The 26148-nt window shown below is 56.8% G+C and overlaps 1 protein-coding gene across 1 annotated transcript in view; it reads right to left on the reverse strand.

Annotated features, from left to right (window-relative positions):
- The window catches only part of LOC139241123 (heme transporter hrg1-A-like), a 19097-nt gene extending 1827 nt beyond the window's left edge, over positions 1-17270 (reverse strand). Inside the window, exons 1-2 of the mRNA XM_070869818.1 lie at positions 17049-17270; positions 4347-4514 (exon numbers count right to left, since the gene is read on the reverse strand). Coding sequence (XP_070725919.1) covers positions 4347-4514; positions 17049-17178 — 298 coding nt within the window. The 5' untranslated portion in view covers positions 17179-17270. The remainder of the gene's footprint in view (positions 1-4346; positions 4515-17048) is intronic.
- Positions 17271-26148: the final 8878 nt, after the last annotated feature.

Below are 26148 nucleotides of genomic sequence, written 5' to 3' on the forward strand. Positions count from 1 at the left end.
AATTAACAATTGACCCCCAGCATCAATTCCCGTTTGTGGAAGAGAGTCCCAAACCTCTCCCACCCTTTGTGTGTAGAAATGTTTCCCAACTTCACTCCTGAAAGGTCTGGCTCTAATTTTCAGACTCTGCCCCTAGTCCCAGACTCCCCAACCAGCGGGAACAGTTTCTCTCTCTCTACCCTCTCTGTTCCCCGAAATATCCTGAAAACTTCCATCAGATCACCCCCTTAACCTTCTCAATCCCGGGGAACACAACCCCAGTTTGTGTAATCTCCCCTCGTAATGTAACCCTTGGAGTGTGGGTAACACTCTGGTAAACCACACTGCACTCCCTCCGAGCCCAATATACCCTCCCTCAGGTGTGGGCCCAGAACTGCTCACAGTGCTCCAGGTGTGGTCTAACCAGGGCTTTGTACAGTGCAGCATAACCTCTCCCCCTTGTATTCTCATCCCCTGGATATAAAGGCCAGCGTCCCATTAGCCTTCCTGATTATTTTCTGTACCTGTTCCAAGACAAATATAAGAAATAGGAGCAGGAGTCGGCCATTCGGCCCCTCGAGCCTGCTCCGCCATTTAATACGACCATGGCTGATCCGATCATGGATTCAGCTCCAATTCACTGCTCCCCGCCCGCTCCCTATAACCCTTCACTCCCTCATCGCTCAAAAATCTGTCTCATCATCACAGGCAGTCCCTCGGAATCGAGAAAGACTTGCTTCCACTCTAAACACGAGTCCTTAGGTGGCTGAACAGTCCAATACGGGAACCACAGTCCCTGTCACAGGTGGGACAGATAGACGTTGAGGGAAGGGGAGGGTGGGACTGGTTTGCCGCACGCTCCTTCCGCTGCCTGCGCTTGGTTTCTGCACGCTCTCGGCAACGAGACTCGAGGTGCTCAGCGCCCTCCCGGATGCACTCCCTCCACTTAGGGCGGACTGGTCTTTGGGCCAGGGACTCCCAGGTGTCGGTGGGGATGTTGCACTTTATCAGGGAGGCTTTGAGGGTGGTCCCTTGTAACGTTTCCTCTGCCCACCTTTGGCTCGTTTGCCCGTGAAGGAGTTCCGAGTAGAGCGCTTGCTTTGGGGAGTCTCGTGTCTGGGGACCATGCGGACAATGTGGCCCTGCCCAGCGGAGCTGGTCGAGTGTGGTCAGTGCTTCGATGCTGGGGATGTTGGCCTGGTCGAGGACGCTAACGTTGGTGCGTCTGTCCTCCCGGGGGATTTGTAGGATCTTGCGGAGACATCGTTGGTGGTATTTCTCCAGCGACTTGAGGTGTCTCCTGTACATGGTCCATGTCTCTGAGCCATACAGGAGGGCGGGTATCACTACAGCCCTGTAGACCATGAGCTTGGTGGTGGATTTGAGGGCCTGGTCTTCAAACACTCTTTTCCTCAGGCGACCGAAGGCTGCACTGGCGCACTGGAGGCGGTGTTGGATCTCATCGCCAATGTCTGCCCTTGTTGATAAGAGGCTCCCGAGGTATGGGAAATGGTCCACGTTGTCCAGGGCCGGGACGTGGATCTTGATGACTGGGGGGCAGTGCTGTGCGGCGAGGACAGGCTGGTGGAGGACCTTTGTCTTACGGATGTTTAGCGTAAAACCCATTCTTTCGTACGTTTTCAGTAAATACATCGACTATGTCCTGGAGTTCAGCCTCTGTGTGTGTGTACGTAGACGCAGGCGTTGTCCGCGTGCTGTAGCTCGATGACAGAGGTTGGGGTGATCTTGGACCTGGCCTGGAGACGGCGCAGGTTGAACAGCTTCCCACTGGTTCTGTAGTTTAGTTCCACTCCAGCGGGGAGCTTGTTGTCTGTGAGGTGGAGCATGGCAGCGAGGGAGATTGAGAAGAGGGTTGGGGGCGATGACACAGCCCTGTTTGACCCCGGTCCGGACGTGGATTGGGTCAGTGACGGATCCGCTGGATGGTGATAAACTTTTGGGGGCATCCGAAACGGAAGCGGCCACTCCATAGACTCTCGCGGTTAACAGTGTCAAAGGCCTTTGTCCACGGTCTATCTCCACCGTAAATATATTCAATGTCCCAGCCTCCACAGCTCTCTGGGGCAGAGAATTCCACAGATTTACAACCCTCTGAGAGAAGAAATTTCTCCTCATCTCAGTTTTAAATGGGCGGCCCCTTATTCTAAGACCATGCCCCCTAGTTCTAGTCTCCCCCATCAGTGGAAACATCCTCTCTGCATCCACCTTGTCGAGCCCCCTCATAATCTGATACGTTTCCATAAGATCACCTCCCATTCTTCTGAATTCCAATGAGTAGAGGCCCAACCTACTCAACCTTTCCTCATAAGTCAACCCCCTCATCTCCGGAATCAACCGAGTGAACCTTCTCTGAACTGTCTCCAAAGCAAGTATATCCTTTCGTAAATATGGAAACCAAAACTGCACGCAGTACTCCAGGTGTGGCCTCACCAATACCCTGTCTAACTGTAGCAAGACTTCACTGCTTTTATACTCCATCCCCTTTGCAATAAAGGCCAAGATACCATTGGCCTTCCTGATCACTTGCTGTACCTGCATACTAACCTTTTGTGTTTCATGCACAAGTACCCCCAGGTCCCGCTGTACTGCGGCACTTTGCAATCTTTCTCCATTTAAATAATAACTTGCTCCTTGTTTTTTTTTTCTGCCAAAGTGCATTACCTCACACTTTCCAACATTATACTCCATCTGCCAAAATCGGTCCTTCCTATCCACTCTGTCCAGGCCCCTCATAATTTTATACACCTCAATCAGGTCTCCCCTCAGCCAAAGAAAACAGACCCAGCCGATCCAATTTTTCCTGATCGCAAAATTCTCCAGTCCGGGCAACATCCTGGTAAATATCCTCTGTACCCTCTCCAGTGCAACATCCTGGTAAATCTCCTCTGTACCCTCTCCAGTGCAATCACATCCTGGTAAATCTCCTCTGTACCCTCTCCAGTATGACATCCTGGTAAATCTCCTCTGTACCCTCTCCAGTGCAACATCCTGGTAAATCTCCTCTGTACCCTCTCCAGTGCAATATCCTGGTAAATCTCCTCTGTACCCTCTCCAGTGCAACATCCTGGTAAATCTCCTCTGTACCCTCTCCAGTGCAACATCCTGGTAAATCTCCTCTGTACCCTCTCCAGTGCAACATCCTGGTAAATCTCCTCTGCACCCTCTCCAGTGCAACATCCTGGTAAATCTCCTCTGTACCCTCTCCAGTGCAACATCCTGGTAAATCTCCTCTGTACCCTCTCCAGTGCAATCACATCCTTCCTGTAACCCAGGCCGGTGATTGGAGCGTGGGCAGGTACAGCAGGAGTGGTGAGGTCGGGGCGAAGGAGCGGCGAGAGATTGTAGAGGGATGTGATCGGGGTCCAGAAGAGGCGAGGGCCCCAGGGGCAGCACGGACCAGCCCACACTGTGCGATATGTGCGCGCACTGGGTCCGTGCAGCAGAGCTGGTCTCCAGTCGTCCTGGTTAACCCTTGCCCCTGGACCAAGACCTCGCTCTGTCAAGCCCCGTGTGGTGGCTGGTGTACAACGGTCACCCCACGGTAAAACAATCCACCCACAGGCATCTTCCACCCTTCAGGATGTAGTTCAGGATCCGGAATATTAGCTCCTTCATTGAAACACCTGTGAACTCATCCCTTTTTGGCGTGGAGCAAGTCATCCTTGCTTCGAAGGTCTGCCTATGATGATAAATACATAAGAAATAGGAGCAGGAGTCAGCCATTCGGCCCCTCAAGCCTGCTCCGCCATTTAATACGATCATGGCTGATCCGATCATGGACTCAGCTCCACTTCCCCGCCCGCTCCCCATAACCCTTCACTCCCTTATCGGTCAAAAATCTGTCTATCTCTCACCTTAAATATATTCAATGTCCCAGCCTCCACAGCTCTCTGGGGCAGAGAATTCCACAGATTTACAACCCTCTGAGAGAAGAAATTCCTCCTCATCTCAGTTTTAAATGGGCGGCCCCTTATTCTAAGACCATGCCCCCTAGTTCTAGTCTCCCCCATCAGTGGGAACATCCTCTCTGCATCCACCTTGTCAAGCCCCCTCATAATCTGATACATTTCCATAAGATCACCTCTCATTGTTCTGAATTCCAATGAGTAGAGGCCCAACCTGCTCAACCTTTCCTCATAAGTCAACCCCCTCATCCCCGGAATCAACCGAGTGAACCTTCTCTGAACTGCCTCCAAAGCAAGTATATCCTTTCGTCAAATACGGAGACCAAAACTGCACGCAGTACTCCAGGTGTGGCCTCACCAATACCCTGTATAACTGGAGCAAGACTTCCCTGCTTTTATACTCCATCCCCTGATGATGTAACGTGTTGCGGAGACACTCACTCTGATGTTTGGTGATGGCAAGGACGAGAAAGACAATGATTCCGACCAGCCCCACGACCTGGAAGATGACTCCGACCAGGAGGAAGAACCTCAAGCCCTTTAGCCACGTACGCCAGTAATCCTGCGCGTACATGATGTGCGTCACCAGACACCAAAACGCAAGCACTCCTGGGCAGAGAGAGAGAGAAAGACACATGGTAAGTGAAGAGTTATATCGCGCGTGCCTTAAACCCACCACCAAGCTCATGGTCTACAGGGCTGTAGTGATACCCGCCCTCCTGTATGGCTCAGAGACATGGACCATGTACAGTAGACACCTCAATTCGCTGGAGAAATACCACCAACGCTGTCTCCGCAAGATCCTGCAAATCCCCTGGGAGGACAGACGCACCAACGTTAGCGTCCTCGACCAGGCCAACATCCCCAGCATCGAAGCACTGACCACACTCGACCAGCTCCGCTGGGCAGGGCCACATTGTCCGCATGGTCCCCCAGACACGAGACTCCCAAAGCGAGCGCTCTACTCAGAACTCCTTCACGGGCAAACGGGCCAAAGGTGGGCAGAGGAAACGTTACAAGGGACCACCCTCAAAGCCTCCCTGATAAAGTGCAACATCCCCACCGACACCTGGGAGTCCCTGGCCAAAGACCAGTCCGCCCTAAGTGGAGGGAGTGCATCCAGGAGGGTGCTGAGCACCTCGAGTCTCGTCGCCGAGAGCGTGCAGAAACCAAGCGCAGGCAGCGGAAGGAGCGTGCGGCAAACCTGTCCCACCCTCCCCTTCCCTCAACGTCTGTCTGTCCCACCTGTGACAGGGACTGTGGGTCCCGTATTGGGCTGTTCAGTCACCTAAGGACTCGTTGTTAGAGTGAAAGCAAGTCTTCCTCGATTCCGAGGGACTGCGTATGATGGTGATGATGACGATGATGATGCTCGAGTCCGCTCGCCGAGTCAACACCAATGTGTATTTATAAAGCAGCTTTTAACACAGTCAAACATCCCAACACGTTTCACAGGAATATTACACGATTGAAAATTTGACACCGAGCCGCATAATTAGAAATTAGCGCAGTTGATCAAAGAGGGAGGTTTTAAGGAGCGTCTTGAAGGAGCAGAGAGAGACGGAGAGGTTTAGGGAGGGAGTTCCAGAGCTTGGGGCCCAGGCAACAGAAGGCACGGCCACCGATGGTGGAGCGATTATAATCAGGGATGGTCAGGAGGGCAGAATTAGAGGAGCGCAGAAATCTCGGGGGGTTGTGGGGGCTGGAGGGGGTTACAGAGATAGGGAGGGGTGTAGGGGCTGGAGGAGGTTACAGAGATAGGGAGGGGTGTAGGGGCTGGAGGAGGTTACAGAGATAGGGAGGGATGTAGGGGCTGGAGGAGGTTACAGAGATAGGGAGGGGTGTAGGGGCTGGAGGAGGTTACAGAGATCGGGAGGGGTGTAGGGGCTGGAGGACGTTACAGAGATAGGGAGGGGTGTAGGGGCTGGAGGAGATTACAGAGATAGGGAGGGGTGTAAGTGCTGGAGGGGGTTACAGAGATAGGGAGGGGTGTAGGAGGCTGGAGTAGGTTACAGAGATAGGGAGGGGTGTAAGTGCTGGAGGAGGTTACAGAGATAGGGAGGGGTGTAGGGGCTGAAGGAAGTTACAGAGATAGGGAGGGGTGTAGGAGGCTGGAGGAGGTTACAGAGATAGGGAGGGGTGTAGGGGCTGGAGGAAGTTACAGAGATAGGGAGGGGTGTAGGGGCTGGAGTAGGTTACAGAGATAGGGAGGGGGCGAGGAGGCCATGGAGGGATTTGTAAACAAGGATGGAAAATTTTGAAATCGAGGCGTTGCTTAACCGGGAGCCAATGTAGGTCAGCGAGCACAGGGGGTGATGGGTGAGTGGGACTCGGGGCGAGTTAGGACACGGAGGCAGTGAGCACAGGGGGTGATGGGTGAGTGGGACTGGGTGTGAGTTAGGACACGGGGCAGTGAGCACAGGGGGTGATGGGTGAGTGGGACTGGATGTGAGTTAGGACACGGGGTCAGTGAGCACAGGGGGTGATGGGTGAGTGGGACTCGGTGTGAGTTAGGACACGGGGTCAGTGAGCACAGGGGGTGATGGGTGAGTGGGACTCGGTGTGAGTTAGGACACGGGGGCAGTGAGCACAGGGGGTAATGGGTGAGCGGGACCCGGTGCGAGTTAGGACACGGGGGCAGTGAGCACAGGGGGTGATGGGTGAGTGGGACTGGGTGCGAGTTAGGACACGGGGTCAGCGAGCACAGGGGGTGATGGGTGAGCAGGACTCGGTGCAAGTTAGGACACGGGGGCAGTGAGCACAGGGGGTGATGGGTGAGTGGGACTGGGTGTGAGTTAGGACACGGGGTCAGTGAGCACAGGGGGTGATGGGTGAGCGGGACTGGGTGTGAGTTAGGACACAGGGTCAGTGAGCACAGGGGGTGATGGGTGAGCGGGACTCGGTGAGAGTTAGGACACGGGGTCAGTGAGCACAGGGTGATGATGGGTGAGTGGGACTCGGTGTGAGTTAGGACACGGGGTCAGTGAGCACAGGGTGATGATGGGTAAGTGGGACTCGGTGTGAGTTAGGACACGGGGGTCAGTGAGCACAGGGGGTGATGGGTGAGTGGGACTCGGTGCGAGTTAGGACACGGGGTCAGTGAGCACAGGGGGTGATGGGTGAGTGGGACTCGGTGAGAGTTAGGACACGGGGTCAGTGAGCACAGGGGGTGATGGGTGAGCGGGACTCGGTGCAAGTTAGGACACGGGGTCAGTGAGCACAGGGGGTGATGGGAGAGCGGGACTCGGTGCGAGTTAGGACACGGGGTCAGTGAGCACAGGGGGTGATGGGTGAGTGGGACTCGGTGCGAGTTAGGACACGGGGTCAGTGAGCACAGGGGGTGATGGGTGAGTGGGACTCGGTGAGAGTTAGGACACGGGGGCAGTGAGCACAGGGGGTGATGGGTGAGCGGGACTCGGTGTGAGTTAGGACACGGGGGCAGCCGAGTTTTGGATCACCTCTAGTTTACGTCGGGTAGAATGTGGGAGGCCAGCCAGGAGCGCAGCGCGTTGGAATAGTCAAGTCTGACGGTAACGGGGGCAGGGATGAGGGCTTCAGCAGCAGATGACCACCCGCGGTTAAAAAGACTCGAGTTGTGGGGTGGGTACAGTCCCAATATCCAGCCTTCCTCCTCCTCCCCCCACTCCCCTCCCCCACAGCGAGCGGGCAATACTTTCACCAGAGACAACAGCAAAGTCTGATCCCACCTTGTGCCAACTCAGAAGCTGCTTGACCAAGATCCATTCAGTTTGAACTCGATCGTCAGAGAACACACTGGCATTTCAACAGAGCCTGTCACGGTAACCCCCCCCCCCAGCCACCGGCCTCATTTCCCCCCCGCCCCATCCTCTCCGCTGCCCCCCACTCCCACAATGTCCCAAAGCGCTTTACGTGCAATCAAGCATTTTTTGGAAGAACGGGCGCTGTTGTAAAATAGGACACGCGGTTGTAAAATTTGCGCACAGCAAGCTCCCACAAACAGCACTGATTGGAGGGGCGGTGCGGAGGGAGTGCCGCACTGTCGGAGGGGCAGTACTGAGGGAGTGCCGCACTGTCGGAGGGGCAGTACTGAGGGAGCGCCGCACTGTCGGAGGGGCGGTACTGAGGGAGCGCCGCACTGTCGGAGGGGCAGTACTGAGGGAGCGCCGCACTATCGGAGGGGCAGTACTGAGGGAGCGCCGCACTGTCAGAGGGGCAGTACTGAGGGAGCGCCGCACTGTCGGAGGGGCAGTACTGAGGGAGTGCCGCACTGTCGGAGGGGCAGTACTGAGGGAGTGCCGCACTGTCGGAGGGGCGGTACTGAGGGAGCCCCGCACTGTCGGAGGGGCAGTACTGAGGGAGTGCTACACTGTCAGAGGGGCGGTACTGAGGGAGCGCCGCACTGTCGGAGGGGCAGTACTGAGGGAGCCCCGCACTGTCGGAGGGGCAGTACTGAGGGAGCGCCGCACTGTCGGAGGGGCGGTACTGAGGGAGCACCGCACTGTCGGAGGGGCAGTACTGAGGGAGTGCTGCACTGTCAGAGGGGCGGTACTGAGGGAGCGCCGCACTGTCGGAGGGGCAGTACTGAGGGAGCGCCGCACTGTCAGAGGGGCGGTACTGAGGGAGCGCCGCACTGTCGGAGGGGCGGTACTGAGGGAGCGCCGCACTGTCGGAGGGGCAGTACTGAGGGAGCGCCGCACTGTCAGAGGGGCGGTACTGAGGGAGCACCGCACTGTCGGAGGGGCAGTACAGAGGGAGCGCCGCACTGTCGGAGGGGCGGTACTGAGGGAGTGCCGCACTGTCGGAGGGGCAGTACTGAGGGAGTGCCGCACTGTCGGAGTGGCAGTACTGAGGGAGCGCCGCACTGTCGGAGGGGCGGTACTGAGGGAGTGCCACACTGTTGGAGGGGCAGTACTGAGGGAGCGCCGCACTGTCGGAGGGAGCAAATTATGTGTAGGGAACTCCTACATTGAGTCACAAAACCTGTTAGAATTACAGATTACACATCCTGGTCTGCCTGATGTCTGTGACTCACTTTCCAGTTGACATGACATGACAAAACCAGACCTGCTCTCGCTCACGAGTCTCAGTCACGGGATCTGTGCGTGGGAGGGAGGGAGTGGGTGGTTGAGGGGTCATCAGATTTCTCAAACGTCTCCTCCTCTCCCTCAATCCATCTACTGTTGAAACCCTCAGCCATGCCCACTGTCCCCTCCACACTGACTATTCCAGCGTCTCCTGTCCGATCACCCACATTCCGCGAACTTCAGTTCATCAAAAACTCGGCTGACCCCGTGTCCTAACTCTCACCCAGTCCCGATCACCCATCACCCCCTGTGCTCACTGACCCAGTGTCCTAACTCGCACTGAGTCCCACTCACCCATCACCCCCTGTGCTCACTGACCCCGTGTCCTAACTCGCACCCAGTCCCACTCACCCATCACCCCCTGTGCTCACTGACCCCGTGTCCTAACTAGCACCGAGTCCCGCTCATCCATCACCCCCTGTGCTCACTGCCCCCGTGTCCTAACTCGCACCGAGTCCCGCTCACCCATCACCCCCTGTGCTCACTGCCCCGTGTCCTAACTCACACCGAGTCCCGCTCACCCATCACCCCCTGTGCTCGCTGACCCCGTGTCCTAACTCACACCCAGTCCCGCTCACCCATCACCCCCTGTGCTCACTGACCCAGTGTCCTAACTCGCACCCAGTCCCACTCACCCATCACCCCCTGTGCTCGCTGCCCCCGTGTCCTAACTCGCACCCAGTCCCGCTCACCCATCACCCCCTGTGCTCGCTGCCCTCGTGTCCTAACTCGCACCCAGTCCCGCTCACCCATCACCCCCTGTGCTCACTGCCCCCGTGTCCTAACTCGCACCCAGTCCCGCTCACCCATCACCCCCTGTGCTCACTGACCCCGTGTCCTAACTCGCACCCAGTCCCGCTCACCCATCACCCCCTGTGCTCACTGCCCCGTGTCCTAACTCGCACCGAGTCCCGCTCACCCATCACCTCCTGTGCTTACTGACCCCGTGTCCTATCTCGCACCGAGTCCCACTCACCCATCACCCCCTGTGCTCGCTGACCCCGTGTCCTAACTCGCACCGAGTACCACTCACCCATCATCCCCTGTGCTCACTGACCCCGTGTCCTAACTCGCACCGAGTCCCACTCACCCATCACCCCCTGTGCTCGCTGACCCCGTGTCCTAACTCACACCGAGTCCCACTCACCCATCACCCCCTGTGCTCACTGTCCCCGTGTCCTAACTCGCACCGAGTCCCACTCACCCATCACCCCCTGTGCTCACTGCCCCCCGTGTCCTGACTCTCACCGAGTCCCACTCACCCATCACCCCCTGTGCTCACTGACCCCGTGTCCTAACTCGCACCCAGTCCCACTCACCCATCACCCCCTGTGCTCGCTGCCCCCGTGTCCTAACTCGCACCCAGTCCCGCTCACCCATCACCCCCTGTGCTCGCTGCCCTCGTGTCCTAACTCGCACCCAGTCCCGCTCACCCATCACCCCCTGTGCTCACTGCCCCCGTGTCCTAACTCGCACCCAGTCCCGCTCACCCATCACCCCCTGTGCTTACTGACCCCGTGTCCTAACTCGCACCCAGTCCCGCTCACCCATCACCCCCTGTGCTCACTGCCCCGTGTCCTAACTCGCACCGAGTCCCACTCACCCATCACCCCCTGTGCTCACTGACCCCGTGTCCTAACTCACACCGAGTCCCACTCACCCATCACCCCCTGTGCTCGCTGACCCCGTGTCCTAACTCGCACCGAGTCCCACTCACCCATCACCCCCTGTGCTCACTGCCCCCCGTGTCCTGACTCTCACCGAGTCCCACTCACCCATCACCTCCTGTGCTCACTGACCCCGTGTCCTAACTCACACCGAGTCCCACTCACCCATCACCCCCTGTGCTCACTGTCCCCGTGTCCTAACTCGCACCGAGTCCCACTCACCCATCACCCCCTGTGCTCACTGCCCCCCGTGTCCTGACTCTCACCGAGTCCCACTCACCCATCACCCCCTGTGCTCACTGACCCCGTGTCCTAACTCGCACCCAGTCCCACTCACCCATCACCCCCTGTGCTCACTGCCCCGTGTCCTAACTCGCACCGAGTCCCGCTCACCCATCACCCCCTGTGCTCACTGCCCCGTGTCCTAACTCGCACCGAGTCCCGCTCACCCATCACCCCCTGTGCTCACTGACTTACATTGGCTCCGGTTAGGCACGCCACGATTTCAAAATTCTCATCCTTGTTTACAAATCCCTCCATGGCCTCCTCACCCCCTCCCTATCTCTGTAACCCCCTCCAGCCCCTCCACGCCTCCCTATCTCTGTAACCTCCTCCAGCCCCTCCACGCCTCCCTATCTCTGTAACCTCCTCCAGCCCCTCCACCCCTCCCTATCTCTGTAATCTCGAGCCCCTATACCCCTCCCTACCTCTGTAACCTCCTCCAACCCCCTACATCCCTCCCTATCTCTGTAACCTCCAGTCCCTACACCCCTCCCTATCTCTGTAACCTCCTCCAGCCCCACAACCCCCTCGAGATGTCTGCACTCCTCCAATTCTGCCCTCCTGACTATCCCTGATTATAATCGCTCCACCATCGGTGGCCGTGCCTTCTGTTGCCTGGGCCCCAAGCTCTGGAACTCCCTCCCTAAACCTCTCCACCTCTCTCTTCCTCGCAGTGACAGCTGTGGCTCAGTGGGTGGCGCTCTCGTCTCTGAGTCAGAGGGTTGTGGGTTCAAGTCCCACTCCAGGGACTTGAGTACATAAATCTAGGCTGACACTCCCAGTGGAGTACTGAGGGAGCGCCGCACTGTTGGAGGGGCAGTACTGAGGGAGCGCCGCACTGTCGGAAGGGCGGTACTGAAGGAGCGCCGCACTGTCGGAGGGGCAGTACTGAGGGAGAGCCGCACTGTCGGAGGGGGCAGTACTGAGGGAGCGCCGTACTGTCGGAGGGTCAGTACTGAGGGAGTGCCGCACTTTCGGAGGGGGCAGTACTGAGGGAGCGCCGCACTGTCGGAGGGGCAGTACTGAGGGAGCGCCGTACTGTCGGAGGGGCAGTACTGAGGGAGCGCCGCACTGTCGGAGGGGCAGTACTGAGGGAGCGCCGCACTGTCGGAGGGGCAGTACTGAGGGAGCGCCGCACTGTCGGAGGGGCAGTACTGAGGGAGTGCCGTACTGTCGGAGGGGCAGTACTGAGGGAGTGCCGCACTGTCGGAGGGGCAGTACTGAGAGAGAGCACCACACTGTCGGAGGGGCAGTACTGAGGGAGCGCCGCACTGTCGGAGGGGCAGTACTGAGGGAGTGCCGCACTGTCGGAGGGGCAGTACTGAGGGAGTGCCACACTGTCGGAGGGGCGGTACTGAGGGACACGGGGCAGTGAGCACAGGGGGTGATGGGTGAGTGGGACTCGGTGCGAGTTAGGACACAGGGTCAGTAAGCACAGGGGGTGATGGGTGAGTGGGACTCGGTGCGAGTTAGGACACGGGGTCAGTGAGCACAGGGGGTGATGGGTGAGTGGGACTCGGTGCGAGTTAGGACACGGGGGCAGTGAGCACAGGGGGTGATGGGTGAGTGGGACTGGGTGCGAGTTAGGACACGGGGTCAGCGAGCACAGGGGGTGATGGGTGAGTGGGACTCGGTGCGAGTTAGGACACGGGGGCAGTGAGCACAGGGGGTGATGGGTGAGTGGGACTCGGTGCGAGTTAGGACACGGGGCAGTGAGCACAGGGGGTGATGGGTGAGTGGGACTGGGTGTGAGTTAGGACATGGGGGCAGTGAGCACAGGGGGTGATGGGTGAGTGGGACTGGGTGTGAGTTAGGACACGGGGTCAGTGAGCACAGGGGGTGATGGGTGAGCGGGACTCGGTGCGAGTTAGGACACGGGGTCAGTGAGCACAGGGGGTGATGGGTGAGTGGGACTCGGTGCGAGTTAGGACACGGGGGCAGTGAGCACAGGGGGTGATGGGTGAGTGGGACTGGGTGCGAGTTAGGACACGGGGTCAGTGAGCACAGGGGGTGATGGGTGAGCAGGACTCGGTGCGAGTTAGGACACGGGGGCAGTGAGCACAGGGGGTGATGGGTGAGCGGGACTCGGTGTGAGTTAGGACACGGGGTCAGTGAGCACAGGGGGTGATGGGTGAGTGGGACTCGGTGCGAGTTAGGACACGGGACAGCCGAGTTTTGGATCACCTCTAGTTTACGTTGGGTAGAATTGGGAGGCCAGCCGGGAGTGCGTTGGAATAGTCAAGTCTGGAGGTAACGGGGGCATGGATGAGGGTTTCAGCAGCGGATGAGCTGAGGCAGGGGGCGGAGACGGGCGATGTTACGGAGGGTGGAAACAGGCGGGTTTAGTTATGCTGCGGGATATGTGGCCGGAAGCTCATTTCAGGGTCAGATATAACACCGAGGTGGCGAACAGTCTGGTTCAGCCTCAGACAGCAGTCGGGGAGAGGGGACCGAAAACAATGGCTTCGGTCTTCTCCAATATTCAATTGGGAGAAAGCGGTGTGCTCATCTAGAAGCGGGGATTAAACATTTCACCTGGAACGGTAAAATGCCTTTGTGATGGAGCTGTAAGGAGCTCAGACGCTGTCAAACTTGGGGCAAAACTTTTAAGAAGATTTAATTGTCGGTTTGCCACCCACCAACTGATTCCCACAAATCCCCAACCTCGAACCTGAGAGTAAAAACTTGCACCATTATCATCATCATCACAGGCAGTCCCTCGGAATCGAGGAAGACTTGCTCCCACTCTAAACACGAGTCCTTAGGTGGCTGAACAGTCCAATACGGGAACCACAGTCCCTGTCACAGGTGGGACAGATAGACGTTGAGGGAAGGGGAGGGTGGGACTGGTTTGCCGCACGCTCCTTCCGCTGCCTGCGCTTGGTTTCTGCACGCTCTCGGCGATGAGACTCGAGGTGCTCAGCGCCCTCCCGGATGCACTCCCTCCACTTAGGGCGGACTGGTCTTTGGGCCCAGGGACTCCCAGGTGTCGGTGGGGATGTTGCACTTTATCAGGGAGGCTTTGAGGGTGGTCCCTTGTAACGTTCCCGCTGCCCACCTTTGGCCCGTTTGCCCGTGAAGGAGTTCCGAGTAGAGCGCTTGCTTTGGGGAGTCTCGTGTCTGGGGACCATGCGGACAATGTGGCCCTGCCCAGCGGAGCTGGTCGAGTGTGGTCAGTGCTTCGATGCTGGGGATGTTGGCCTGGTCGAGGACGCTAACGTTGGTGTGTCTGTCCTCCCGGGGGATTTGCAGGATCTTGCGGAGACATCGTTGGTGGTATTTCTCCAGCGACTCGAGGTGCCTACTGTACATGGTCCATGTCTCTGAGCCATACAGAAGGGCGGGTATCACTACAGCCCTGTAGACCATGAGCTGGGTGGTGGATTTGAGGACCTGGTCTTCAAACACTCTTTTCCTCAGGCGACCGAAGGCTGCACTGGCGCACTGGAGGCGGTGTTGGATCTCATCGCCAATGTCTGCCCTGGTTGATCGGACACCACTGGAGTGGAACTAAACTACAGAACCAGTGGGAAGCTGTTCAACCTTGGCCGTCTCCAGGCCAGGTCCAAGATCACCCCAACCTCTGTCCTCGAGCTACAGTACGCGGACGATGCCTGCGTCTGCACACACACACAGAGGCTGAACTCCCAAGTCACAGTCGACGTATTAACTGAGGTGTATGAAAGCACGGACCTTACACCAAACATCCGTAAGACAAAGATCCTCCACCAGCCTGGCCTCTCCGCACAGCACTGCCCCCCCCCCCCAGTCATCGAGACCCACGGGCGCGGCCCTGGACACCGTGGAACAACTTGTGACCAGTAAAGAAACGGCAGATATTTGAGATTATGAAAATAAAATTTTGCCAAGCGCTGAGTTTTCCCGGAACCATCTGGAGCATGACTCAGCAACAACTGCAGCCCTCGTGCTGAGTCACGTTTGTGTGGCGCTCCCTGATAGAGGTCGCGTGGCGCTCGCTGTGACTGACACCCAAACCCCGGTGTCCACGTGACTCATCATAAACCCCCACTACAACACCAACAACTCGCCTCTGTATAGCGCCCTTAACGTGGCAACACACTCCCTCACACGACCACCGGACGGCCCAAAGCGCCTTACAGCCAATGAAGAACTTTTGATTGTGCAGTCACTGTTGTAATGTGGGAAACGCGGCAGTCAATTTGCGCACAGCAAGATCCCGCACACAGCAATGTGATAATGTGATAATGACCCAGATCATCTGATTGAGCGATAAATATTGGCCCCAGAACACGGGGGGGGAGGGAGAACTCCCCCTGCTCTTCTTCCAAATAGTGCCTCGATTTAACGTCTCATCAGAAAGACGGCACATCTGACAGTACAGCACTCCCTCAGTACTGCCCCTCCGACAGTACGGCGCTCCCTCAGTACTGCCCCTCCGACAGTGCGGCACTCCCTCAGTACTGCCCCTCCGACAGTGCAGCATTCCCTCAGTACTGCCACTCCGACAGTGCGGCGCTCCCTCAGTACTACCCCTCCAACAGTGCGGCGCTCCCTCAGTACTGCCCCTCCGACAGTGCGGCGCTCCCTCAGTACTGCCCCTCCGACAGTGCAGCACTCCCTCAGTACTGCCCCTCTGACAATGCGACACTCCCTCAGTACTGCCCCTCCGACAGTGCAGCACTCCCTCAGTACTGCCCCTCCGACAATGCGACACTCTCTCAGCACTGCCCCTCCGACAGTACGGCGCTCCCTCAGAACTGCCCCTCCGACAGTGCGGCGCTCCCTCAGCACTGCCCCTCCGACAGTGCGGCGCTCCCTCAGTACTGCCCCTCCGACAGTGCGGCGCTCCCTCAGTACTGCCCCTCCGACAGTGCGGCGCTCCCTCAGTACTGCCCCTCCGACAGTGCAGCACTCCCTCAGTACTGCCCCTCCGACAATGCGACACTCTCTCAGTACTGCCCCTCCGACAGTACGGCGCTCCCTCAGTAATGCCCCTCCGACAGTGCGGCACTCCCTCAGCACTGCCCCTCCGACAGTGAGGCGCTCCCTCAGCACTGCCCCTCCGACAGTACGGCGCTCCCTCAGCACTGCCCCTCCGACAGTGCGGCGCTCCCTCAGTACTGTCCCTCCGACAGTGCGGCGCTCCCTCAGTACTGCCCCTCCGACAGTGCGGCGCTCCCTCAGTACTGCCCCTCCGACAGTGCGGCGCTCCCTCAGTACTGCCCCTCCGACAGTGCGGCGCTCCCTCAGTACTGCCCCTCCGACAGTACGGCGCTCCCTCAGTACCGCCCCTCCGACAGCGCAGTGCGGTGCTCCCTCAGTACTGCCCCTCCGACAGTGCGGCACTCCCTCAGTACTGCCCCTCCGACAGTACGGCACTCCCTCAGTACTGCCCCTCCGACAGTACGGCACTCCCTCAGTACTGCCCCTCCGACAGTGCGGCACTCCCTCAGTACTGCCCCTCCGACAGTGCGGCACTCCCTCAGTACTGCCCCTCCGACAGTGCAGCACTCCCTCAGTACTGCCCCTCCGACAGTGCAGCATTCCCTCAGTACTGCCCCTCCGACAGTGCGGCGCTCCCTCAGTACTGCCCCTCCGACAGTGCGACACTCCCTCAGTACTGCCCCTACGACAGTGCAGCACTCCCTCAGTACTGCCCCTCCGACAATGCAACACTCTCTCAGTACTGCCCCTCCGACAGTACGGCGCTCCCTCAGTAATGCCCCTCCGACAGCGCAGTGCGGTGCTCCCTCAGTACTGCCCCTCCGACAGTGCGGCGCTCCCTCAGTACCCACTCTACATTGCAGTGCATAGACCACAGGTATACCTCGGGCTGCACTGGTGCAGAAGAGCCCGGTTTGGCTCTGCATTTACCGTGTCTCCGCCCGTGACACTGAATTAGCGGGTTCCATGGCGGTATAATTCCGTGCATGGGCCCCGGTATACCTCGGGCTGCATTGGTGACGCCGCGACCGGTTTGGCTCCGCGCTGCCGCGGAGCGGTGCGGAATTCGTCCGTGGAAACGCGCTAATGCTTCGAGCGGCCGTGCTTCGCGGTGCGCGGCCGGATCTGTCCGTGCATGGGCCCCCGTGTAGCTGGGGCTGCATTAGTGTCGGCGCGGCCGGTTTGGCTCTGCATTCACTCACCCGACAGGCCCCCGAAGGCGGCGGTGGCCGGCTGCGGGTAGGCGGCGCTCCAGCACAGGAAAGCGGCCAGGCCCGCCGCGGTGCCCAGCCCCGCGTAGACCGTGCGGAGCCAGAGCCTGCTGAACGCCATGGAAGGGGCGGCAGGTCGGCTAAAGTGATGCAAAACACTGAAAAAGGGGCCTCCCCCCCCTCGCTATTGACGTTCTCTCCAGTCTTTGCAGCGGAGTTAGCGGAGGCTGGGAGGACTGCTCCGCTGCGCCACCTCTGGCCGGGAGGTGCAATTGCAGCCTTGAGGCTCAGCAGCCCCACCTCCGGCCACTAGCTGCAATTACAGCCTGAGCAACGGGAGCGCTGCTCAGCAGCCCCACCTCCGGCCACCAGCTGCAATTACAGCCTGAGCAAGAGGAGCACTGCTCAGCAGCCCCACCTCCGGCCACCAGACGCAATTACAGGCTGAGCAACAGGAGCACTGCTCAGCAGCCCCACCTCCGGCCACTAGCTGCCATCACAGGCTGAGCAACGGGAGCACTGCTCAGCAGCCCCACCTCCGGCCACTAGCTGCAATTACAGCCTGAGCAACAGGAGCACTGCTCAGCAGCCCCACCTCCGGCCACCAGCTGCCATTACAGCCTGAGCAACAGGAGCAATGCTCAGCAGCCCCACCTCCGGCCACCAGACGCAATTACAGGCTGAGCAACAGGAGCACTGCTCAGCAGCACCACCTCCGGCCACCAGCTGCAATTACAGCCTGAGCAACAGGAGCACTGCTCAGCAGCACCACCTCCGGCCACCAGCTGCAATTACAGCCTGAGCAACAGGAGCACTGCTCAGCAGCCCCACCTCCGGCCACCAGCTGCAATTGCAGCCTGAGCAAGGGGAGCACTGCTCAGCAGCCCCACCTCCGGCCACCAGGCGCAATTACAGGCTGAGCAACAGGAGCACTGCTCAGCAGCCCCACCTCCGGCCACTAGCTGCAATTACAGCCTGAGCAACAGGGGCACTGCTCAGCAGCCCCACCTCCGGCCACTAGCTGCAATTACAGCCTGAGCAAGCGGAGCACTGCTCAGCAGCCCCACCTCCGGCCACCAGCTGCAATTGCAGCCTGAGCAAGGGGAGCACTGCTCAGCAGCCCCACCTCCGGCCACCAGCTGCAATTGCAGCCTGAGCAAGGGGAGCACTGCTCAGCAGCCCCACCTCCGGCCACCAGCTGCAATTACAGCCTGAGCAAGAAGAGAACTGCTCAGCAGCCCCACCTCCGGCCACCAGTCGCAATTACAACCTGAGTAATGGGAGCACTGCTCAGCAGCCCCACCTCCGGCCACTAGCTGCAATTGCAGCCTGAGCAAGAGGAGCACTGCTCAGCAGCCCCACCTCCGGCCACCAGCTGCAATTACAGCCTGAGCAAGAGGAGCACTGCTCAGCAGCCCCACCTCCGGCCACTAGCTGCAATTACAGCCTGAGCAAGAGGAGCACTGCTCAGCAGCCCCACCTCCGGCCACTAGCTGCAATTACAGCCTGAGCAACAGGGGCACTGCTAGCAGCCCCACCTCCGGCCACTAGCTGCAATTACAGCCTGAGCAACAGTGGCACTGCTCAGCAGCCCCACCTCCGGCCACTAGCTGCAATTACAGCCTGAGCAACAGGGGCACTGCTCAGCAGCCCCACCTCCGGCCACTAGCTGCAATTACAGCCTGAGCAAGGGGAGCACTGCTCAGCAGCCCCACCTCCGGCCACCAGCTGCAACAACACCCAAGATGTTATGGAGTGTTTGCAAATTGGTGGCCTTGACTGCAGTGAAGAATCCTCGCAGATCGTGTCTGTCGGCCAGTTGTTGTATCTCCTGTGCTTTCTCCATCCACCACCTGTTCTATAGGTCCCAGGTTTTTTGATGGACCTGAGCCTTGAGCCGTCTGTAACGTTGTTTCCCAGCTCCCGAGTTGGGTTGTTGCTCGAGCCTCAGAAACGCTCTGCGCTCGCGAACAATTAGTTCTTCGATCTCCTGATCATTTTCATCAAACCAGACCTGGTGCTTTCTGGTTGAGTGGCCAAGTGTCTCGTCACAGGCGCTGGTTACAGAGGGCTGGAGGTCAGACCAAGTGCTGTGGGCATTCAGCATCTCGGGGTCTTCAAGGCACGCCACATTGGCTGTGAGGCGCTGGTTGTGTAGGGCTCTCTTAGCTCGGGAGCCTCTTATCAACAAAGGCGGACATTGATGAGGAGATCCAACACCGCCTCCAGTGCGCCAGTGCAGCCTTCGGCCGCCTGAGGAAAAGAGTGTTTGAAGACCAGGCCCTCAAATCCACCAGCGAGCTCATGGTCTACAGGGCTGTAGTGATACCCGCCCTCCTGTATGACTCAGAGACATGGACCATGTACAGTAGGCACCTCAAGTCGCTGGAGAAATACCACCAATGCTGTCTCCGCAAGATCCTGCAAATCCCCCGGGAGGACAGACGCACCAACGTTAGCGTCCTCGACCAGGTCCAACATCCCCAGCATCGAAGCACTGACCACACTCGACCAGCTCCGCTGGGCAGGGCCACATTGTCCGCATGGTTCCCCCAGACACGAGACTCCCCAAAGCAAGCGCTCTACTCGGAACTCCTTCACGGGCAAACGAGCCAAAGGTGGGCAGAGGAAACGTTACAAGGGACCACGCTCAAAGCCTCCCTGATAAAATGCAACATCCCCACCGACACCTGGGAGTCCCTGGCCCAAAGACCAGTCCGTCCTAAGTGGAGGGAGTGCATCCGGGAGGGCGCTGAGCACCTCGAGTCTCGTTGCCGAGAGCGTGCAGAAACCAAGCGCAGGCAGCGGAAGGAGCGTGCGGCAAACCAGTCCCACCCTCCCCTTCCCTCAACGTCTATCTGTCCCACCTGTGACAGGGACTGTGGTTCCCGTATTGGGCTGTTCTCGACGACGAGACTCGAGGTGCTCAGCACCCTCCCGGATGCACTCCCTCCACTTAGGGCGGACTGGTCTTTGGGCCAGGGACTCCCAGGTGTCGGTGGGGATGTTGCACTTTATCAGGGAGGCTTTGAGGGTGTCCCTTTAACGTGAGATGAAGGAATAGAGTGTAATATCTCCAAGTTTGCAGATGACACTAAGCTGGGTGGCGGTGTGAGCTGTGAGGAGGATGCTAAGAGGCTGCAGGCTGACTTGGACAGGTTAGGTGAGTGGGCAAATGCATGGCAGATGCAGTATAATGTGGATAAATGTGAGGTTATCCACTTTGGGGGCATAAACAGGAAGGCAGAATATTATCTGAATGGTGACAGATTAGGAAAAGGGGAGGTGCAACGAGACCTGGGTGTCATGGTACATCAGTCATTGAAAGTTGGCATGCAGGTACAGCAGGCAGTAAAGAAAGCAAATGGCATGTTGGCCTTCATAGCGAGAGGATTTGAGTATAGGAGCAGGGAGGTCTTACTGCAGTTGTGCAGGGCCTTGGTGAGACCACACCTGGAATATTGTGTTCAGTTTTGGTGTATTTTCTATGTTTCTATTTCTTATGTTAAAACCTACTTCTTTGCGCCAGCTTTTGGTCACCTGCCCCTAATGTCTACTTGTGTGGTTTGGTGTCAAAACCTTATCGCGTACTCGCTCCTGAGAAGTCCCTCGGGACGTTTTACTACGTTAAAGGCGCTTTATAAATACAAGTTGTTAGTTGGTTGTCCGTGAGGAACAGGAGCCTAACCCCAGGCCCCACGGAAAGTTCCACAGGAATTAAGAGCTTGTGTGGGTAGTGTGTGGGTGTTCGGTAAGTTGTGCCCCAGGTCGGATAGTCTACCATGACACCAGCTCACCCCACATTAAAGGGGTTGCCCCCACAAACCACTTCCCGTGAAGCCAGACGGCAGTGCGAGCATCACGGAACTCACATTTTCCACGAAGCAACAGCAAACTGTGTGCGAGAGAGACAGAGAGAGAGAGAGACAGAGAGAGAGAGACAGAGGGCTTCGTGCTCACAGACTGCAGCTGGACTCACAGGTAGGGGTCTGATCCAAGCGGGAGTTCGTGGAGGGTAGGAAATAAAAGTCCACACATCTCGGTGACATCTCCTGTAGATTGTACAACGCTCACAAACACACAGTGGGTAAAGAGGAATGAGCCTTGGATTGTACAGCCCGTGTGTGTCAAAGCTTTACTCTGTATCTAACCCCCTGTACCTGCCCCGGGAGTGTTTGATGGGACAGTGTAGAGGGAGCTTTACTCTGTATCTAACCCCCTGTACCTGCCCTGGGAGTGTTTGATGGGGACAGTGTAGAGGGAGCTTTACTCTGTATCTAACCCCCTGTACCTGCCCCGGGAGTGTTTGATGGGACAGTGTAGAGGGAGCTTTACTCTGTATCTAACCCCATGTACCTGCCCTGGGAGTGTTTGATGGGACAGTGTAGAGGGAGCTTTACTCTGTATCTAACCCCATGTACCTGCCCTGGGAGTGTTTGATGGGACAGTGTAGAGGGAGCTTTACTCTGTATCTAAACCCCTGTACCTGCCCCGGGAGTGTTTGATGGGACAGTGTATAGGGAGCTTTACTCTGTATCTAACCCCCTGTACCTGCCCTGGGAGTGTTTGATGGGGACAGCGTAGAGGGAGCTTTACTCTGTATTTAACCCCCTGTACCTGCCCCGGGAGTGTTTGATGGGATAGTGTAGAGGGAGCTTTACTCTGTATCTAACCCCCTGTACCTGCCCCGGGAGTGTTTGATGGGACAGTGTAGAGGGAGCTTTACTCTGTATCTAACCCCCTGTACCTGTCCTGGGAGTGTTTGATGGGGACAGTGTAGAGGGAGCTTTACTCTGTATCTAACCTCCTGTACCTGCCCTGGGAGTGTTTGATGGGACAGTGTAGAGGGAGCTTTACTCTGTATCTAACCCCCTGTACCTGCCCCGGGAATGTTTGATGGGACAGTGTAGAGGGAACTTTACTCTGTATCTAACCCCCTGTACCTGCCCTGGGAGTGTTTGATGGGACAGTGTAGAGAGAGCTTTACTCTGTATCTAACCCCGTGCTGTACCTGCCCTCGGAGTGTTTGATGGGACAGTGTAGAGGGAGCTTTACTCTGTATCTAACCCCGTGCTGTACCTTCCCTGGGAGTGTTTGATGGGGACAGTGTAGAGGGAGCTTTACTCTGTATCTAACCCCCTGTACCTGCCCTGGGAGTGTTTGATGGGACAGTGTAGAGGGAGCTTTACTCTGTATCTAACCCCGTGCTGTACCTGCCCTGGGAGTGTTTGATGGGACAGTGTAGAGGGAGCTTTACTCTGTATCTAACCCCCTGTACCTGCCCTGGGAGTGTTTGATGGGACAGTGTAGAGGGAGCTTTACTCTGTATCTAACCCCGTGCTGTAATGCCCTGGGAGTGTTTGATGGGACAGTGTAGAGAGAGCTTTATTCTGTATCTAACCCCGTGCTATACCTGCCCTGGGAGTGTTTGATGGGGCAGTGTAGAGGGAGCTTTACTCTGTATCTAACCCTGTGCTGTACCTGCCCTGGGAGTGTTTGATGGGACAGTGTAGAGGGAGCTTTACTTTGTATCTAACCCCGTGCTGTACCTGCCCTGGGAGTGTTTGATGGGGACAGTGTAGAGGGAGCTTTACTCTGTATCTAACCCCCTGTATCTGCCCGGGGAGTGTATGATGGGACAGTGTTGAGGGAGCTTTACTCTGTATCTAACCCCGTGCTGTACCTGCCCTGGGAGTGTTTGATGGGACAGTGTAGAGGGAGCTTTACTCTGTATCTAACCCCCTGTACCTGCCCTGGGAGTGTTTGATGGGACAGTGTAGAGGGAGCTTTACTCTGTATCTAACCCCCTGTACCTGCCCTGGGAGTGTTTGATGGGACAGTGTAGAGGGAGCTTTACTCTGTATCTAACCCCGTGCTGTACCTGCCCTGGGAGTGTTTGATGGGACAGTGTAGAGGGAGCTTTACTCTGTATCTAATCCGTGGCTGTGAACGTTTAATATTTGAATCCCATAGTGGGAGGGGTAACAGGTGTTTGGAGGACAAGGTCTGAATTTATAACTTAATTGCTGAATAATCTGTAGCGTGTGAACAGCATTAACCAATAATGCAGTCGTGTCTCGAGCTATTTACTGTATCACACATACAGATCCCTTGTGACACTGGGCAGTTTCAGGATCCTAGTGAATCATGACATTCGAATGAGACGTTAAACCGAGGTCCCGTCTGCCCTCTCAGCTGGACTTAAAAGATATCATATCCGCTATTTGGAAGAAGAGCAGGGGGAGTTCTCCCCGGTGTCCTGGGGACAATATTTATCCGGCAATAAACATCACTAAAAAATAGATTATCTGGGTCATTTATCACATCGCTATTTGAAACACAAAATGTTAGTATGCAGGTACAGCAAGTGATCAGAAAGGCCAATGGTAACTTGGCCTTTATTGCAAAGGGGATGGAGTATAAAAGCAGGGAAGTCTTGCTACAGTTATACAGGGTATTGGTGAGGCCACACCTGGAGTACTGCGTGCAGTTTTGGTCTCCGTATTTACGAAAGGATATACTTGCTTTGGAGGCTGTTCAGAGAAGGTTCACTCGGTTGATTCCGGAGATGAGGGGGTTGACTTATGAGGAAAGGTTGAGGAGGTTGGGCCTCTACTCATTGGAATTCAGAAGAATGAGAGGTGATCTTATGGAAACGTATAAGATTATGAGGGGGCTCGACAAGGTGGATGCAGAGAGGATGTTTCCACTGATGGGGGAGACTAGAACTAGGGGGCATGGTCTTAGAATAAGGGGCCGCCCATTTAAAACTGAGATGAGGAGGAATTTCTTCTCTCAGAGGATTGTAAATCTGTGGAATTCTCTGCCCCAGAGAGCTGTGGAGGCTGGGACATTGAATATATTTAAGGTGGAGATAGACAGATGTTTGAGCGATAAGGGAGTGAAGGGTTATGGGGAGCGGGCGGGGAAGTGGAGCTGAGTCCATGATCGGATCAGCCATGATCGTATTAAATGGCGGAGCAGGCTTGAGGGGCCGTATGGCCTACTCCTGCTCCTCTTTCTTATGTTGGTGGGAGCTTGCTGTGCGCTAATTGGCGTTTCACACATTACAACAGTGACTGCACTTCAAAAAGTACTTCATTGGCTGTGAAGCGGCTTAGGGCGTACTGAGGCATGATCCAGAGGCGAGAGAGAGAGACACAGCTGACTCTGGTTGGAGACAAGCCAAGCTTTGCATTAATTTGGTCATAAATTTATTATCAGTTTTAGCTGACGTTTATCGGAAACCTGCATCAGATATGAGCTGGGTTTGAGCATCTTGTGAAATGTTTTTTAATTTAACTGTTTAGTACCAGTGAAAGAATTGTATGCTGTCTGTAACGAAATCTCAATCCCAGAAAGTCCCAATGCAGTACTGAGGGAGCGCCGCACTGTCGGAGGGGCAGTACTGAGGGAGCGCCGCACTGTCGGAGGGGCAGTACTGAGGGAGCGCCGCACTGTCGGAGGGGCAGTACTGAGGGAGTGCCGCACTGTCGGAGGGGCGGTACTGAGGGAGCGCCGCACTGTCGGAGGGGCGGTACTGAGGGAGCACCGCACTGTCGGAGGGGCAGTACTGAGGGAGTGCCGCACTGTCGGAGGGGCGTTACTGAGGGAGCGCCGTACTGTCGGAGGGGCGGTACTGAGGGAGTGCCGCACTGTCGGAGGGGCAGTACTGAGGGAGCACCGCACTGTCGGAGGGGCAGTACTGAGGGAGTGCCGCACTGTCGGAGGGGCGGTACTGAGGGAGTGCCGCACTGTCGGAGGGGCAGTACTGAGGGAGCACCGCACTGTCGGAGGGGCAGTACTGAGGGAGTGCCGCACTGTCGGAGGGGCTGTACTGAGGGAGCGCCGCACTGTCGGAGGGGCAGTACTGAGGGAGTGCCGCACTGTCGGAGGGGCAGTACTGAGGGAGCTCCAGTCATTATCACATTGCTGTTTATGGGAGCTTGCTGTGTGCAAATTGTCTGCCGAGTTCATACAACAGACACTACACTTGCAAAAAAGTTCTTAATTTGGTTGTAAACCGCTTTGGGACGTACTTTGAGATGGTGGAACGACTCTAGAAATGCAAGTCCTATATTTTTTTTCTTTCGCTCTGACTCATTCTCTCTCTCTCTCTCTCTCTCTCTCTGTCTCTCTCTCTCTCTCTCTCTCGGTCTCGCTCTCTCTCTTTGTCTCTGTCTCTCTCTGTCTCTCTCTCTGTCTCTCTCTCTCTCTCTCTCTCTGTCTCTCTCTCTCTCTCTTGCTCTCTCTCTCTCTCTCTCTCTCTCTGTCTCTCTCTCTCTCGCTCTGTATTTGGGCTCCCTACAGGCTGAGGCAGGAGTGATTATAATGGGGAATAAAGAAATGGCAGATAAATTAATCAAATACTTTGTGACTGTCTTAAAACATAAGAACATAAGAAATAGGAGCAGGAGTCGGCCATTCGGCCCCTCGAGCCTGCTCCGCCATTTAATACGATCATGGCTGATCCGATCATAGACTCAGCTCCACTTCCCCGCCCGCTCCCCATAACCCTTCACTCCCTTATCGCTCAAAAATCTGTCTATCTCCCGCCTTAAATATATTCAATGTCCCAGCCTCCACAGCTCTCTGGGGCAGAGAATTCCACAGATTTACAACCCTCTGAGAGAAGAAATTCCTCCTCATCTCAGTTTTAAATGGGCGGCCCCTTATTCTAAGACCATGCCCCCTAGTTCTAGTCTCCGCCATCAGTGGAAACATCCTCTCTGCATCCACCTTGTCAAGCCCCCTCATAATCTTATACGTTTCGATAAGATCACCTCTCATTCTTCTGTACTCAACCTTTCCTCATAAGTCAACCCCCTCATCCCCGGAATCAATCGAGTGAACCTTCTCTGAACTGCCTCCAAAGCAAGTGTATCCTTTCGTAAATATGGAAACCAAAACTGCACGCAGTACTCCAGGTGTGGCCTCACCAATACCCTGTATAACTGGAGCAAGACTTCCCTGCTTTTATACTCCATCCCCTTTGCAATAAAGGCCAAGATACTATTGGCCTTCCTGATCACTTGCTGTACCTGCATACTAACCTTTTGTGTTTCATGTACAAGTAACCCCAGGTCCCGCT

This window comes from Pristiophorus japonicus, chromosome Y, assembly GCF_044704955.1.
Source record: "Pristiophorus japonicus isolate sPriJap1 chromosome Y, sPriJap1.hap1, whole genome shotgun sequence".
NCBI lineage: Eukaryota > Metazoa > Chordata > Chondrichthyes > Pristiophoridae > Pristiophorus > Pristiophorus japonicus.